Below are 14,488 nucleotides of genomic sequence, written 5' to 3'. Positions count from 1 at the left end.
CAGTGTAAAAGTTATTGAGATATTTTACATTATTTTTTCGTAATAAGTTCTCAAAATCCGGTGTATATTTTACATTGAAAGCACATCGGCGACGAGTAGACACGCGTAAAGCAGCACCTAGGGTTTGCTTGTTTGTTTGCGCGTTGTGTGTCTGTAACAGATGCCTACTACCGGTAATAGGCAGCCTGGTAAAATGAGTCCATGGAAACGGTTGCTAGGTTTAGCTAACAGCGGCTTCTGGCAGTTGTCCGACGCTTAGGTAACAATGGAGCCACTGGACCAATGTTACGCCCCTTCCGGTTTCGTTGCTGGCAGCCCAGCCCATCTGTCCCAGGGCCGGAAGTGAGGTCTTCTGTGTTCTTCCTTGCCCCAAGATGGCAACGGCCGTAGGCGCGTTACCGCTGCCGCGGCTCCCCGAGCTGTTCAAAACCAGCAAGCAGCTTCTGGATGAAGTGGAAGTCGCGACTGAACCCGCCGGCTCCCAGATCATCCAAGCTAAGGTGTTCAAGGGACTGGCCCTCCTGAAGAAGGCTGCCGAAATGTTATTGGAGCTCGACTTGTTCAGGTATGGGGAGAGGGTAGTACGACTGAGAAAGTAGGTAATAATAGTTACCAAGGGCGGAACCATTGATCCTGGGTGCAGGAGAACTTTAAAACCCGGAGCCTTTCTTTCCTTCCTCCCACTGCGACCTTGTGTACATTGTTTACATTCTCCACGTCTCTTCCGAGATACTTAATATCACACGACTCGGTTCCCTAGTGTTGGCTATTTGCATAGGCACTGGGTGTGAGCGCTCAGCCACTGTCAATGAAGAAAACTGGCAGCTGTTCCCGGTGCCTCCTCCCTTTGTCCCACCCCCACATCCACCCCAGCCCTTCCCTCCCCCAGGAAGCCAGGGCCAGAGTTTGAATGCCCAGCCAGACTTCACAGCCTCCTCTTTGCTCTTTCCAGCCGAAATGAAGATTTGGAAGAGATTGCCTCCTGCGATCTGAAGTACCTGATGGTGCCAGCATTTCAAGGAGCATTCGCCATGAAACAAGTCAACCCCGGCAAGCGCCTAGATCATTTGCAGTGGGCTCGAGAACACTTTTTAAACTACTTAACTCAGTGCCAATACTATCATGTGGCAGAGTTTGAGCTGCCCAAAACCAAGACCAACTCCGCTGAAAATAACACTGCTAATTCCTCCTTGCCCTATTCTAGCCTCGTTGCTATGGCATCTCAGAGACAGGCTAGAAGAGAGAGGTGGGTCATTTGAGGACTGCCCAATGGCAGTGCTGTTGCGGGGGAGGGGTGCATGTTTGTTTTTTTTTTTTTTCCTGGGGTGGTGGGAAACAATGGTGTGTGTCACTCTTGGGTTCTTATTTAGCATAGGCCCTGGTGAGAGCAAACTCCTGAGTTTTTCAAGAAACCTCTGCCTTGGTTGAAATGATCATACCTAACTGTCAAACCCCTAGCACCTTATGGTTGCCAACAACAGCAATGTAGTTTAGCAGAGTGTCTCCCAGTCTCTCCCACATCACAGCACAGCAATACCCACATGGTACAGTGAGGTAAGTATCTCTGAAGGGCACAAATATCTTGTAGCTATAGTCCACTTATGGTCAATTGATTGAGAAGCTCTGTTCTAACAATACTGGATGAGATGTGTAACATCCTGAACTAATCTTAGTATTGGCATAGCTTCATTATGTGACCTTGAACACCTTGCTTACTCTCTTAGTTTAGTTTTTTTTAAAAAGAGTGCTCACAGTGTTTAGGAGCTCTGCTAGGCACTGGGGATTCAAACTGAGTATGGGCGTTTGTATGAATATGGGTGGTCTCTGCCTTGGAGGAGCATACGGTGTGGTGAGGAAAAGAGGCATAGAAACAGTATAAATTATAAAATGATGTGATAGGGAAATGCACAAGGTATCATGAGAGCAGACAGGAGGGGCACCTAACCAAAGAGGGAGCAGGAGAGAGGAGAAGTCTCCCTGGACGAGGTGACTCCTGTGATGAGTTGCTTAAGGATAAATAGGAGTATCATCTAGAGGAAGAGGAAAGGAGGGCTTTAGCCAGCAGAGATAATAGCATTAGTAAAGCTACAGGGACATTAAAGACCGCAGTGCTGGGGTGGGGAACAACCATAAGCAATTAGGTGATGCTAGAACACAAAGTGGGTGGTGAAGGAGGGGAAAGAATGATGCTGAAGAATTTGTAGGGTTCAGACCAAGGAGAGCTTAGGGTGTGAGGAAGGTGAAAGAACGACCTTGTTCCTGAGAACTTGGGAAGGGGGTTTGAATCCCAGCTCCAAAATTTAATCATTCTGATTTTGCGTAGGTCGCTTAATCCCTCGGTGCCTTAATTTCCCCAGATGTCAAATTGGATAATAATAGGTCCTATAAGATAGAAGAGAAATGCATAAAAAGCTCTTACATTGTCTGATACAGTAAGCACTCAAAGTCAGCTATTGTCATATCTTTGTAGCTGAGTACAGGTCGTGGAATGAGAGACCTGGGTTTGAGACCCAGCTTTACTTATAAGCCATTGGACTTTGGGTAACTTATGTAACCTGTCTGAGTCTCAGGTTTCCTCATATGTGAAGTCTAAGTAACAGTGGTACCTATCTCATAGGGTTAAGAGGCATTAATAAAATAAACCACATAAAACAGCTAGCACAGTATGTATTACCTAGTAAATAGTCTATAAATGTTACCTATTACTAGGCCATGCTAAAGAGCTTGAGATTTGTTTGGTGACTAGGGATCCACTGGAGGTTTTTTGTTTTTTTTTTTTTCCTTAAAGAGTAGCAAGGTCATATTTGCATTTTAACTAGCATACTCTGGCAGCAGTTAGGAAGCATTCTGAGGGAGAAGATTAGATCCGGGTAGGTCACAGAGGTGATGAGACCTTACTAGTGCAATGGCAGAAGGGATGGAGGGGATATATTTATTTATAGGGTTGAATCTGCAGAAAACGATCAATTGGTTGTGACAGGTAGGGTAGAAGGAAGCAGCAAGGAAGATGTCCACGTTTCTGATGTAGGTGGTTGGCTGTGGAACTCATTGAGATGGGGGGATAGAAGAGGAAGAACAGATAGGGGAGAGTATGAGTTGTATATTGAGACATGTTGCATTTAAGGTGCCTAGGAGACATTCAAGTCAAGGTATCTGTAGCATGAAGCTCAGAGGAGAGGCCTGGTCTAGAGAGCTGAAAAGTGATTGATTCAGTTAACATATTTATTGAGACTTTACTGTGTGCTAAGTAATGGAGATCCAGACAAAGTCCATATGCCCTCATGGAGCTCTTGTTTTGGTGGAGGAGGCAGACAGTAAGCTAGTAAATAAAAATGTGATTTTAGGTGGTAAGGGCTTTAAAGAATAATAAAGTATGGTTAAGAGCTAGTGAGTGACAGAGAATAATTTTTGAGGAAATGGGATAGACTGATATGAAGTGGAATTCAGTATCATGTCCTTTGTAAGAAGGTAGGGGCAGCCCCTTGGGATATAACAGGTAGTTTAAACAGTGAGTTTGGTATCCAAATAATCATAATATATCCAAAAAAAAAAAAAAAAAAGACTGTAAATGCACTAGAGAGATACAAATGGTGTTATGGACAAAGACCAGGGAGTGATCACATCTGGTTGGAGGGTTAAGGAAAAGGTTTCCGAATGTAGTGGCATTTGAGGTGAGACTAGAAGGATGGTTAAACATTGCAAAATACAGGTTAGCCTGAATGTAAAAGTAATAATACTCATTGTAGAAAGTTGGAAAACAGAACATTTTTTAAATTAAAAATAAGTCTTCATCCTAGCACTCAGAGATGATCTTTGTTAACTATCTGATTTATTTCCTTCCGGATATATAGTTATTATAATTAATAAATTCGGAAGAATACCATAAATATAGATTTTTTTAATCCTTTTTTTTAAACCTAACATCCTGTTTTGATTTCCCCATGTCTTTTGAAGCCATGGTATTTAATGGTTAAATAGTATTCCAGCTTAACAGTCATATCATAATTATTTAAACTAATATTGTCAAATGCTTAGCCTGTTTATGGGTTGATGTTTTATTTGCTATTCTAAGTAATGTTACGAGGAAACATAACTGCATCTGTCACTGTTCCTGTAGGACAGATTTCTAGAAGAACCAGTGGCTAAATCAAAGGGTTTGAATATTTTGACTCTTGATGGTAATTATATTGCTTTCCACAATAACAAAGTTTCAAAGTATGTCCCACTGCAACAGTACTGAATGGCAACACTTAGAAAATCCAGATGGGCAAGCAGGAAAGATACCTCATTGTTTTGATTTGCATTTCTTTGGTTAGAAAGCTTGATCTTTGAACTTTTTTTTTTTTTTTTTTAATGCCTGACAGATGAGATACCAACACTATCTTTTCGCTAATGGCTCCCATATTTATATCACTAACCCAGACCTCTCCTGACTTTGAACACCATACGTGGATGTTTCACAGACATCTCAAACTTAACATGCCTTAAATTGAACGGCTGGCTTTTTAATCCCCAAATGTGCCCCCACACTTATGTCTTTACCATCTCAATAAGCAGACCACCACTCACCCAGGTTTTAAACCAGAAACCTCAGAGTTAGCTTCAGTTCCTCCCTTCTGAATTGCCACATCCAGTCCATCAACAAGGCCTGCCAGTTCTAGCTACAAAATGTACCTTATGTCCTTCTGTTTCTCTCTCCACTGTCATACCTTCCTCTAGGCCACCAGCATCTCTCACCTGAAATATCCAAGCCGTTAACTATAAAGACCTGGATGATCTGGCATCTGCCTCTCTACAATCTCGTCATATATCATACTCCCCTTGTTCACTAGACTGCTGCCGTAATAGCCTTCTTTCAGTTCCGAACAGATCCAGTCCTTTCCTTCTACAGAGTCTTTGTGCATGTTGTTCTCTTTGCATGGAATGCTCTTCGTTTATCTGTCTTTCTGGGCTTTGTCTTTCTCCCCTACTGGAATGTATACTCCATGAAAGCAGTAGCCATTTCTCTCTTGTTCTCTGTGGTATGTCTAGCACAGGGCTTGGTATATAGAAGGTGCTCAAAAAGTATTTATTCTTGTCAAGCAGGGGGGAACAATATGAGCAAAAGCCCAAGGCAGGGTAGTTGGAGGTATGTACAGGAAATGGAGAATAGTCTGATTTGTCAGAACCTAAGAGTAGTATGGTTGGAGGACTGTAAGGACGTGAGGTGTATGGGACATTGAAAGGGAAGAGAGGGGCAGAAAGACAAGTTAACGTGTTATAAGAGTACTTCAACTGGGAAGAAGTGATAGAAATGAAGTTACAACTATCAGAGATATTAGTTTTGCAAGAAGCATTTATATGATTAGAAAACAAATTGTTCAAATCCTTATTTAATTTCTGTAAGTCCTCCATCCCCCACCTCAGGACTTTACACACTGAGGCCATCCTACATAAAACACCTGAATGGTATGTGCTCTCTCTCCCTCAAAACCTGTTTCTTCACATATCTTCTCTACTCTAATTCCCATCTTTGAGGCATAAGTCTTGATTAACTCTACCTACATTCTTTCGACAGAAATGGAGAAGTAGAAGCTGGGTAAGTAATGAGTCTAGTTTTAGATTTACTGAATTTAGGTCCTAAAGTGACAACTGGACAGCCATGTCTATAGACAGATGTAAATGTGTAACTAAAACTTATCAGACTGTTTTGCTGCTAGTGCTAAAAATTCAGGAGTGTCACTGGGTGTGGATAGTTTGCCAAGAAAAAACATGTAGAGAGAAAAAAAAAAGTCAAGGGCAAAACCTTGGGGCAAATTAAGGGAGAAAGAAGAGGAAAGAAAGAGCAGAGGTAAGAGACTCAACAAGATACAGGTAAAAGTACTTATAGAAAGAATCCTGGGGAAGAGAGAGAACAAATGTCATGTCCTCTTTGAAGCTTCTCTCTACCTGTCTCCCCTCCCAGATACTGTAGCACTTAGTTTATGTTACTTATAAGGGCATAACAATCTGTTATTTTCTAGACTTGGAACTTCTAGAGGTCAGAGACCTTAACTAATTATATCCTTAGTATCCTATTTATATCCTGGGTACCCAACCAGTAATTGTATCATAGTAGGTACTTGAAGTATCTTTGGGAAGGACAGAGTGGTCATCAGAAAGATGGAAGCAATATAGTATAGCAGAAAAAGCCTGGGCTTTGGAGTCAGACCTGGGGTGACCAGTCCAATTTCTGCCACCTAGTAGATGGGCATCATCTAGCCCTCCTTAACGTCAATTTTTCCCATCAGATAACAATATATTGCTGCTTACAAAGCACTTTCATGAATATTGTTCATTTGATCCTCTTAACAGCCCCGTGAAGCAGATATTATCCCATTTTAGAAATAAGGAAATAGGCTCTGAGTACTGACTTCTCCAAAGTTACATGGCTGGTAAGTGGCCAGGCATTAAACTCAGGTCTTCAAATTCCCAGTTCTATTGCTGTTTAGAAAAGAGAGAAGAGTGGTCATTTGAAAAGGCAGAACATGGATTGAGGGAAGGTGTTTCTAGGATAGGTGAAAGGCACCAGTAGAGTGAAAAATTGTAACTGCTAATGACAGGGCGGATGATTGATTGAGTGAGGCTTGGAAGAATGTGGGTGGGGACAGGATTTATAGCCAAAGTGGAATGGTAAAGACAACAGTAGCTCCTTAAAGGCAAGAGGAGAGGAGGAAAGGTGAAGCTATAGAGATTTTAAGGTAAAAAGGGAAATTGAATTTCTACATTGGCTGGCCATCTGGTGAGCATGATGGTGGCATGGAATCCACAAAAGATGAACAAAAAGCTGAACAAGAGTGACCGTTCCACTGAAGTTTGATCATATGAATTTGTGGTTGACTCATTTGACACAAATTTGTAATTCGTTACCTCTCTTCAGCAGCTTGGGGACAGAAAAGGGGAATGAATGATGAAAGTTGCCCAGAGTCAGAAGGGTGACAGGCAGTGGGGAATTCTAGGGTGATAGGGAGTGTTCGCATGCAGTGTCTCACCATAGGAAATCTAGAACAGTAACACAGGTCTAGGACAGTGGTTTACAATCTGTTCCTTCGAGCCCTAAGATTCCACCACAGTGCCTGGGTAAGGGGCATGTTGGGAGCCCTCCTCTGATTTAAACAGGGCGGATTTTATCTTTTATTACTTTTTTTTTTATTACTATAAGCTCTCATAAGAAGAAAGGGTTCTTCTGCTAAGACAGAAAGGTTTAAAAAATACTGGCCTCAAAGAATAGGAGTTCAGGAACTTAGAAGTCCCAAAGATGACTAGGAGCAAAGTCATAGAAGCAAAGGAAGTAGAGAAGAAGGAAAGACCAGAGAGTGTGACTAGACCACATGCATGCAGAGGATGGGAAAGGAAGCACAGGAACCTTATTCAAAGGCCCAGTAGACTAACCAAGAATATACCCTTGATTACATACATTCTAAGGCCCTGATATATATATGTGCGTGCGTGCGTGTGTGTGTGTGTATGTATGTGTGTGTGTGTGTGTGTATATATATATATATATATACATATATATATATATATATATATATATATATATATAGTTTTTTTTCCCTGACTTAGGTGCATCCAGGAAAGAGGGTGGGGGTAGGAGTGGCACCAGAGTTAAGTGTTCTCAAGTGATATCTGTAATAGCATTCATGAACTAGGAATTGACCTGTGTAGTGTTTGACTCAGAAGGCCACCTGTGATGGTGCTGTGACAGTTATTTGTAACATTACATAAAGTGCCCACTTGTTGATTAAAAGAAGCAGAAGAGCCTCAAAGTTTTTATAATAAAGAATGTTTCCAGAGGGGAGGTTCTTGACTTTTTGTGGGTCGTGGTCCTCCTTAACCTCTCCCCAGTAAAAAAAAAAAAAAAAAAAAGAAGAAGAAGAAACATACACGTAGAATTCTATACAAAATTTGGGGGAGTTCAAGAACACCCCTCTCTCCAAACTCTGTCCATGGACCTCAGGTTAAGAACTCCAGATTTGGGTGAACACCCACAGAGGAGCGTCTGGTTCTGGATGTCTAGAGTGGGGTTCCAGACATAGATATTTCAAGATACTCCTCTTGGAAGTTGTGGAGTTTTCCCTTGGTTCCTCTCTGCCTCAAGACTTTACATCCAATAAATCAGCAAATACTGTTATATTTTAATTATGTCCACATCTCACCACCTCCCTATTTCAAGTCACTGTCTCTCACTTGGATTGTGGCAATACCCTCTTAATTGATTTTCCTGCTCCACCCTTGCCTCCCACCCCCCCAAGTCTACACACAACAGAGTAGTCCATTAAAAAAATGTTCATTTCATGTATTCTATTTTAAAGCTTCCAGTGGCTTTCTCTTCTCAAAATATCATGACGTTTGATATTTCGTGTCTTCTTGGCCTACAGGGTTCTACAAATTATGGCCCTGACTATCTCTCTGACCTCACTTCCTATTATTCTTCACTCCATGCCAACCACACTGACCTCCTTGCTATTTCTCAAAGATGTCAGGCCAGCACTCTCCCACCCCAGGACCTTCATATTTGCTTTTCCCCCTTAGAACACTGTTTCAGATACTGGCATGGCTTCCATCCTTATTTCCTTGAAGTCTTTGCTCAAATGTCATGTCTTCAAAGAAGTCTCTCCTGATCACCCCTACTTTCGCACCATCACTCTATCCACATTACCTTGCTTTTTTTGCTTCTTCAGAGCACCTCACCACCACCTGACTCATCTATTTCTTTTTGTCTGTCTTCTCACACTAGATTGAAGGCTTAAGGAGAGCAAGGACTTTCTTGTATGCACTGTTGTGTCTCAAGCACTGAGAACAGTACCTGTCACGCAATAGGTACTCAGTAAATAGTTGTCCAGTGAGTGATAGGTGACATACTAGAAGGCATCTTGAAAAAAGCAGGCAGGGTGGATATGAGTCTTCAGATTATACTAGGATGAGTTAGAGGAGTTGGAAATGTTTTGCCCAGAAGAAAAGAAGAGATGACCATTTTTTAGGCTGTTTCACAAGGAATTCCTGCATCAATGGCACGTAAATGACCCCTAAGATTCTATGACTATTTGAAGCTGTAATTCCCAAATAGACATTGTATATACTAAGCACCCAACCTAGTAAAGGTTGATGTCATAAAATTACTAAGACACTCCCATCTCAAAATATGATGGGAAGAGTTGCTCAGATCAGGTTACTTTGATATTTTTCTAGTTTCAGAATGTATTTCTCAGCTTCTGCTGATACCTTCCTTGCCTTGTAGTCTTGAGAGAACTGCCTTGGTGGCAAATTCTGAGGTATAGAATCTGTATTTTTGCCTAAATGGAAATCGGTGTACCCGGTCATTTGTAAAGTTAAAATTGTATTGTGGCCTTCTTTTGAAGGAACACCTCTTTATTTTTAAGTTCATGGTAATGCGTTTCTGTGGAACAGATACAAGCAGAAGAAGGAGGTGGAGCATAGGTTGTCTGCACTGAAATCTGCTGTGGAAAGTGGTCAAGCAGATGATGAGCGTGTTCGTGAATATTACCTCCTTCACCTTCGAAGGTGGATTTGTATCAGCTTAGAAGAGATTGAGAGCATTGACCAGGAGATAAAGATCTTGAGAGGAAAAGACTCTTCAAAAGAGGTAAGCCTCATCACTGTCTATATTGCTAAAAAAGCTACTGTCAGAGATTTGAATCTTCTAGAGGAGAGTAATCGAATTAAAATCCTTTTAAGTCTCCATAAAATCATTGTTCTTATTAAGATTAGTGGAGGAAGGCTGAAGGTTCACTAGGATAGCTTTCTTTCTAGCTTATAGTATTGTTCCCCACTGCTTTCTAACCTGTAACACACTTCCAGTCTTTTGTAATTTTGTGACATGCCAGGAGGGAGAGAGGCTTCTCTGAAGTGAAAATTGGTTTGGGCTGTGAGCAGTCATGACTGCTGAAGGAAGGCATAGGGAGGTGGGCCTTGAAAACCTGTACTTGACTGTAATAAACAGGAAGAGGGATAGGATGGGAATGAAGAAGAAGAGTGTAACTTGAGAAAGAGAAAACAGTAAAAAGAAGATGAAGCAAAAGACATGGAATGTGTTTAGGTTGGGGGAGAAACCAGGATTTAACCTTACACAATGATACACTCTCACACCTTAGGTCACCCAAGTATGAAACACAGCAAGGACATCTCTGTGCACAAAATGTCGGGCATATTGGTAAAGAAAACTTGTTGTAACGGCACTTTGGCTGTCTCTAAAGATCATAAATGTGTTTTGGAGCTGCTACTTCAAAATATTAGGCTCTGCTGCCAATTTTTTTTTGGTTCACAATATAACATGAATTGAGTTCAATTTATCAGCTAGTCGCAGGCATTTAAGTCCTCAGAGAAACCTCTTGCTAATTCGATTTTCACTGATTAGCCCAGGAGCTTTTGCCTCAGGGTAACATCAACCTAGTTTCTCGTGTGAAAGGATCAAAGAATGAACAATTAGTATTCTAAAGCCGTAAGGCCCCTTGGGCATATCTAAATCAGTGGTTTTCAAGCATCATGAGGCTGGACTCTTCTGGATCCTCCCATCTCCTTAGTTTTTTTGTTTTTATGCTCTCTCATTTGGTATTGGGATTGGCTCTGGAAGTGATGGAGTTTAGAACCAAGTGAACATCTTTTCTTTGATCTTTTCTTTGTTTTGGTGTGCCCCTGGACAGCCAAGTTTCCTTGAAACATTTCTATACACCTATATATGAAAGATACTAACCCATTCTTCCCCCCCCCCTTGCATTTAGGAACATCCACTTCTAAAACATCCTAGGGAGCTCATGACAGTTAATAGCAAAATTACATTGGACAAGGTTTTAGCAGAAGGGTCTTCATAATTCAGCTTTAGCACTGAAGGCCAGGCTAAGGAAAGGGGCTTCAAATTCAGCTCAAGGGTTTTAGATAGAACATGGAAGAAGGCTTTGGAATCTTCCTCTTTGGAGGGGAGTATTTTAAAGTCAAGTAATTTTTCACTTGTGGTGAAATGATTCCTGGGAGAGCTTTCTCTTCCTTCCTTTCCAGCAAGATACTTGGGCCACCTCAGGAGAGCTAACCAACCTCCACCATTAGTATTCTGCAGATATATTTTAGAGACTGATAAATAGGGCTTTTCAAGCACCTAAAGACATAAGAGCCTGCATAGTGGGGTGGGCAGAATGACAAGTACACTTCTGATAATTAATTTCCTTTTTAGGCATCAACTTTTCACTCATCTCGTCAGGACAGGCGTCCAGTGAAACCGTCTGTTCTCACTCGGAACATGGTCCAAGCCAAGTAGGTAGTATTAAAAAGTGGGTTGCCTTTGCAAGCCCCATGCTTTTATGGTTCATTTACAGTGCATGAGTAACAGAAGGTAATGGCTTCACCTGGGGAGGCTGTTCTTTCATCAGAGGGATATTATCTCTTCTGATACTTTCTCTGTCTGTCTTCATCAGACATTTCTCTCACAAACTCGAGCTTAAAAATAGGCTAGAAAGGAAACCAACAAAAATTAATTAATTAACTAATTAAAAACAGAAAGAAGTAAAGAATCTAAGGGAGAATTGTAGACCTTAAAATTGTTTCCCACTGTTTCCTTCAGCTACAGTTCTCAAAAGGACATGTTTGCCTATCTAGGTTTTAATTCTGAGTTTTGGGATGCTTTTCCATAGGGTGGCAGAAGAGTCTTCTTCCTCTGTGTATCTTTTATACCCTCCAAGTATAAATACTCCTTCCATCGTATCATCACTCCTCTGTGGGGCGTTAGCCTCCAGGATTGCTTACTGAGAGATGATTCTGGGCTATTTATCTTCTCATGAAAGCTCTTGCCTTTAATTCTCCTTCCTGGATGCCTCTTTTTACATATCCTAACAGCAGTTTGCACAAATCCCCCAGAAGATAGCTGGGTAGGGGAGCAAGGATGAAACAGACACAGGATTTATCACTAAAGAGAAGAGGCTTTTTAATAGAGCTATTTATGTTTACTTTTCTAAATGCAGTGTGATTCTTGCAGAGTATTTGGAGCTTGTTACCCAAGTCTGGCATCTATGACAGTGAATGACTGGTATGAAGAGCATCGGAAATTTGGAGCATTACCCGATCAGGGTATAGCCAAGAAAACATCAGGTATGGAGGGGTGGGAGGAGGGTAGTTATACTACTACACTACTGGTCCCTAACTCTGGAGCAATTAAATTCAGACCAAGTATTTTTGCCTTTTAGAAGCAAAAGAAATCTGGACAAGGATTCTGAGTAATAGATTCTAGTCAGTATTTTATTTCATTTATTATTAAAATAAATAGCACATGATTTTGGGAGGATGGAGGCAGTGGGACAGCATAGTTTTCTAATTTCTCTAAATATCATGGCATAAAAACAGACTGAGCAGCTAGATAGCAAAGCCAAAAATCCATAGATAGCAGTTCTGCTTCTGGTAACAGTAGATAGGTTGTATCAGGCCAACCCCTCCTATAGATTACAATTACAGACTGAACAGAATATAACAAAACAGCTATCTGAAGGCACTGAGAGTGACCAAAATCAGACATAAACTGTAGGGCAGTCAACACTTATAAGAAGGGAACGGTACTTGGAACTTCTTGAGGGCAAGGACTTTGGCTTACTGTGTTCTTGGTGCTCAGTTTGGTAATTAGATCATGGTAGGTACTTGGAAGTGTCTTTGGGAGGGAAAGGTGGAGCTGCTAGTCATTAGAAAGATGGAAGCAATATGGCATAGCAGAAAAAGCATGGACAGATCTGGAGTAACCAATTACTCCTACCACTTAGATAGGACATCATCTAGCCCTTCTTAGCCTATTTTCCTTATCTTACGTATTATCTCACTTGATACTCTTAACAACACCATGAAGCAAACATTCTTACTCCCATTTTAGAATGAGGAAATGGTGTCTGAGAACTAACCCAAAGTAAACATAGCTAGAAAGTGGCCAGGCTAGGGTCTTAATACAGGCCCTAAAATTCCCACTTCCAATGCTGTTTCCACTGTAGCAAAGAGAAGAGTGATCATTTGAAAAGGTTTCCTGTTATTTGTATAGCTTTTCACCCATGGGCAGGCTACACTTGCTGTTATATGGAGGTAGGTAAAACTTGGATAGAAACCAGTCTTATTGGATGAGGAAGGAGAGAACTGAGTTCAGGGTGACTGTAGCAACTGAAAACTGGGAAGATATCCCAGGAGAGAACCACAGAGGAGGAGCCCTAATTGTATAAACCCTGCCCAAATCTCTGGCAGACTACTAAGCTATACAGGATTGACGCCAAGCACCCTCGATAGAGGTAAAATAACTGAATGGATAATCTAGCTACTGCCCAATGCAGAGGAAACAGAATTTGGAATTTTCATTCTAGACAAATGAAAACTAACTAAAATGAAAAATCAGTACTTTTTAGAGGAACAAAACAGAATTCATAATCTCTACAACATAACCGTTCACAAAGTCTGGGATTCAGTCCTAAAATACTATACGTACGGGAGAAAAAAAAAGAAAATGTGACTTATAGTCAAGAGGAAAAGCAATCAATGAAGACCAACCCCAAGATAACTCAGATGTTGAAATTAGCAGATAAGGACTTTAAAGCAGCTTATTTCTATGCTCAAGGGCATAGGGGAAAATATACTTGTAATGAATGAAAAGGTAAGAAATCTCAGAGAAGTTGAAACTGCACAAAAAATTCTGGAACTGAAAAATACAATATCTGAAGTTTAAAAATCAAACCAGACTTATAGATACAGACAAAAAAATGGGTGGTTGCCACAGGAGAGGGAGGTTGGAGAGGGGAAATAGGTGAAGGGGATTAAGAGCTATAAACCTCTAGTTATAAAATAAATAAAGCCACAGGGGTGTAATATACAACATAAAAAACGTTGTCAATAATATTGTGATAACTTTGTGTAGGGACAGACGGTTACCAGATTTATGGTGGTGATCATTTCATAATGTATGCAAATGTCAAACCACTGTAATGCACCTGAAACTAACATATTGTACATCAACTATATTTCAATTTTTTAAAATTGGATGAGATTAATAACAGATAGGCAATGACAGGAGAAAGAGTTGGTTAACTTGATATAAGCCAATCTGAAAAAAAAAAAAAAGATTGGTAAAAAATGAAGAGCCTCAATGACCTGTGGAACAATGTAAAAAGTTCTACCATATGTACAATTGGAATACCAGTAGGAGAGAAGAAAGAGAGAGAAGGGGCCATTAAAAAAAAAATGAAGAAATGATGGCTGATATGTTCCCCAAATCTGTGAAACACAAATTTTCAAATTTAGAAATATCAGTAAGCCCTAACTAAGCAGGTTTTAAATACAGTGGAAAACCAAGCATAGGCACATCGTAGTCAAACTGCCAAAAACAAAAGAAAAAGAGAATCTTGAAAGCAGCCAGAGATAAAGTACATATTACACACAGAAGAACAATGATTTGAATTGTTGTCACCTTCCCATTTGAAACAGTGGGTCCCAGAGATAG

General features: G+C 40.8%; 1 protein-coding gene across 2 annotated transcripts in view; it reads left to right on the top strand.

Moving 5' to 3' along the window:
- Positions 1–344: 344 nt before the first annotated feature.
- The window catches only part of LOC309653422 (immunoglobulin-binding protein 1-like), a 36,173-nt gene continuing 22,029 nt past the window's right edge, over positions 345–14,488 (top strand). The window contains exons 1-5 of one of the 2 annotated variants that reach the window (XM_082448039.1): positions 347–565; positions 953–1,246; positions 9,430–9,625; positions 11,207–11,286; positions 12,005–12,117. In XM_082448039.1, the coding sequence (XP_082304165.1) occupies positions 375–565; positions 953–1,246; positions 9,430–9,625; positions 11,207–11,286; positions 12,005–12,117 (874 nt within the window). In that variant the 5' untranslated portion in view covers positions 347–374. Of the gene's footprint in view, positions 566–952; positions 1,247–9,429; positions 9,626–11,206; positions 11,287–12,004; positions 12,118–14,488 lie in introns of both variants that reach the window. The other variant, XM_082448038.1, reaches the window with a different exon arrangement.

The sequence above is a fragment of the Balaenoptera physalus genome (assembly GCF_965194825.1).
Source record: "Balaenoptera physalus genome assembly, chromosome: Y".
Lineage (NCBI taxonomy): Eukaryota > Metazoa > Chordata > Mammalia > Artiodactyla > Balaenopteridae > Balaenoptera > Balaenoptera physalus.
Note: the sequence above shows the minus strand (reverse complement) of the source record. Positions and strands in the feature narration are given on the sequence as shown.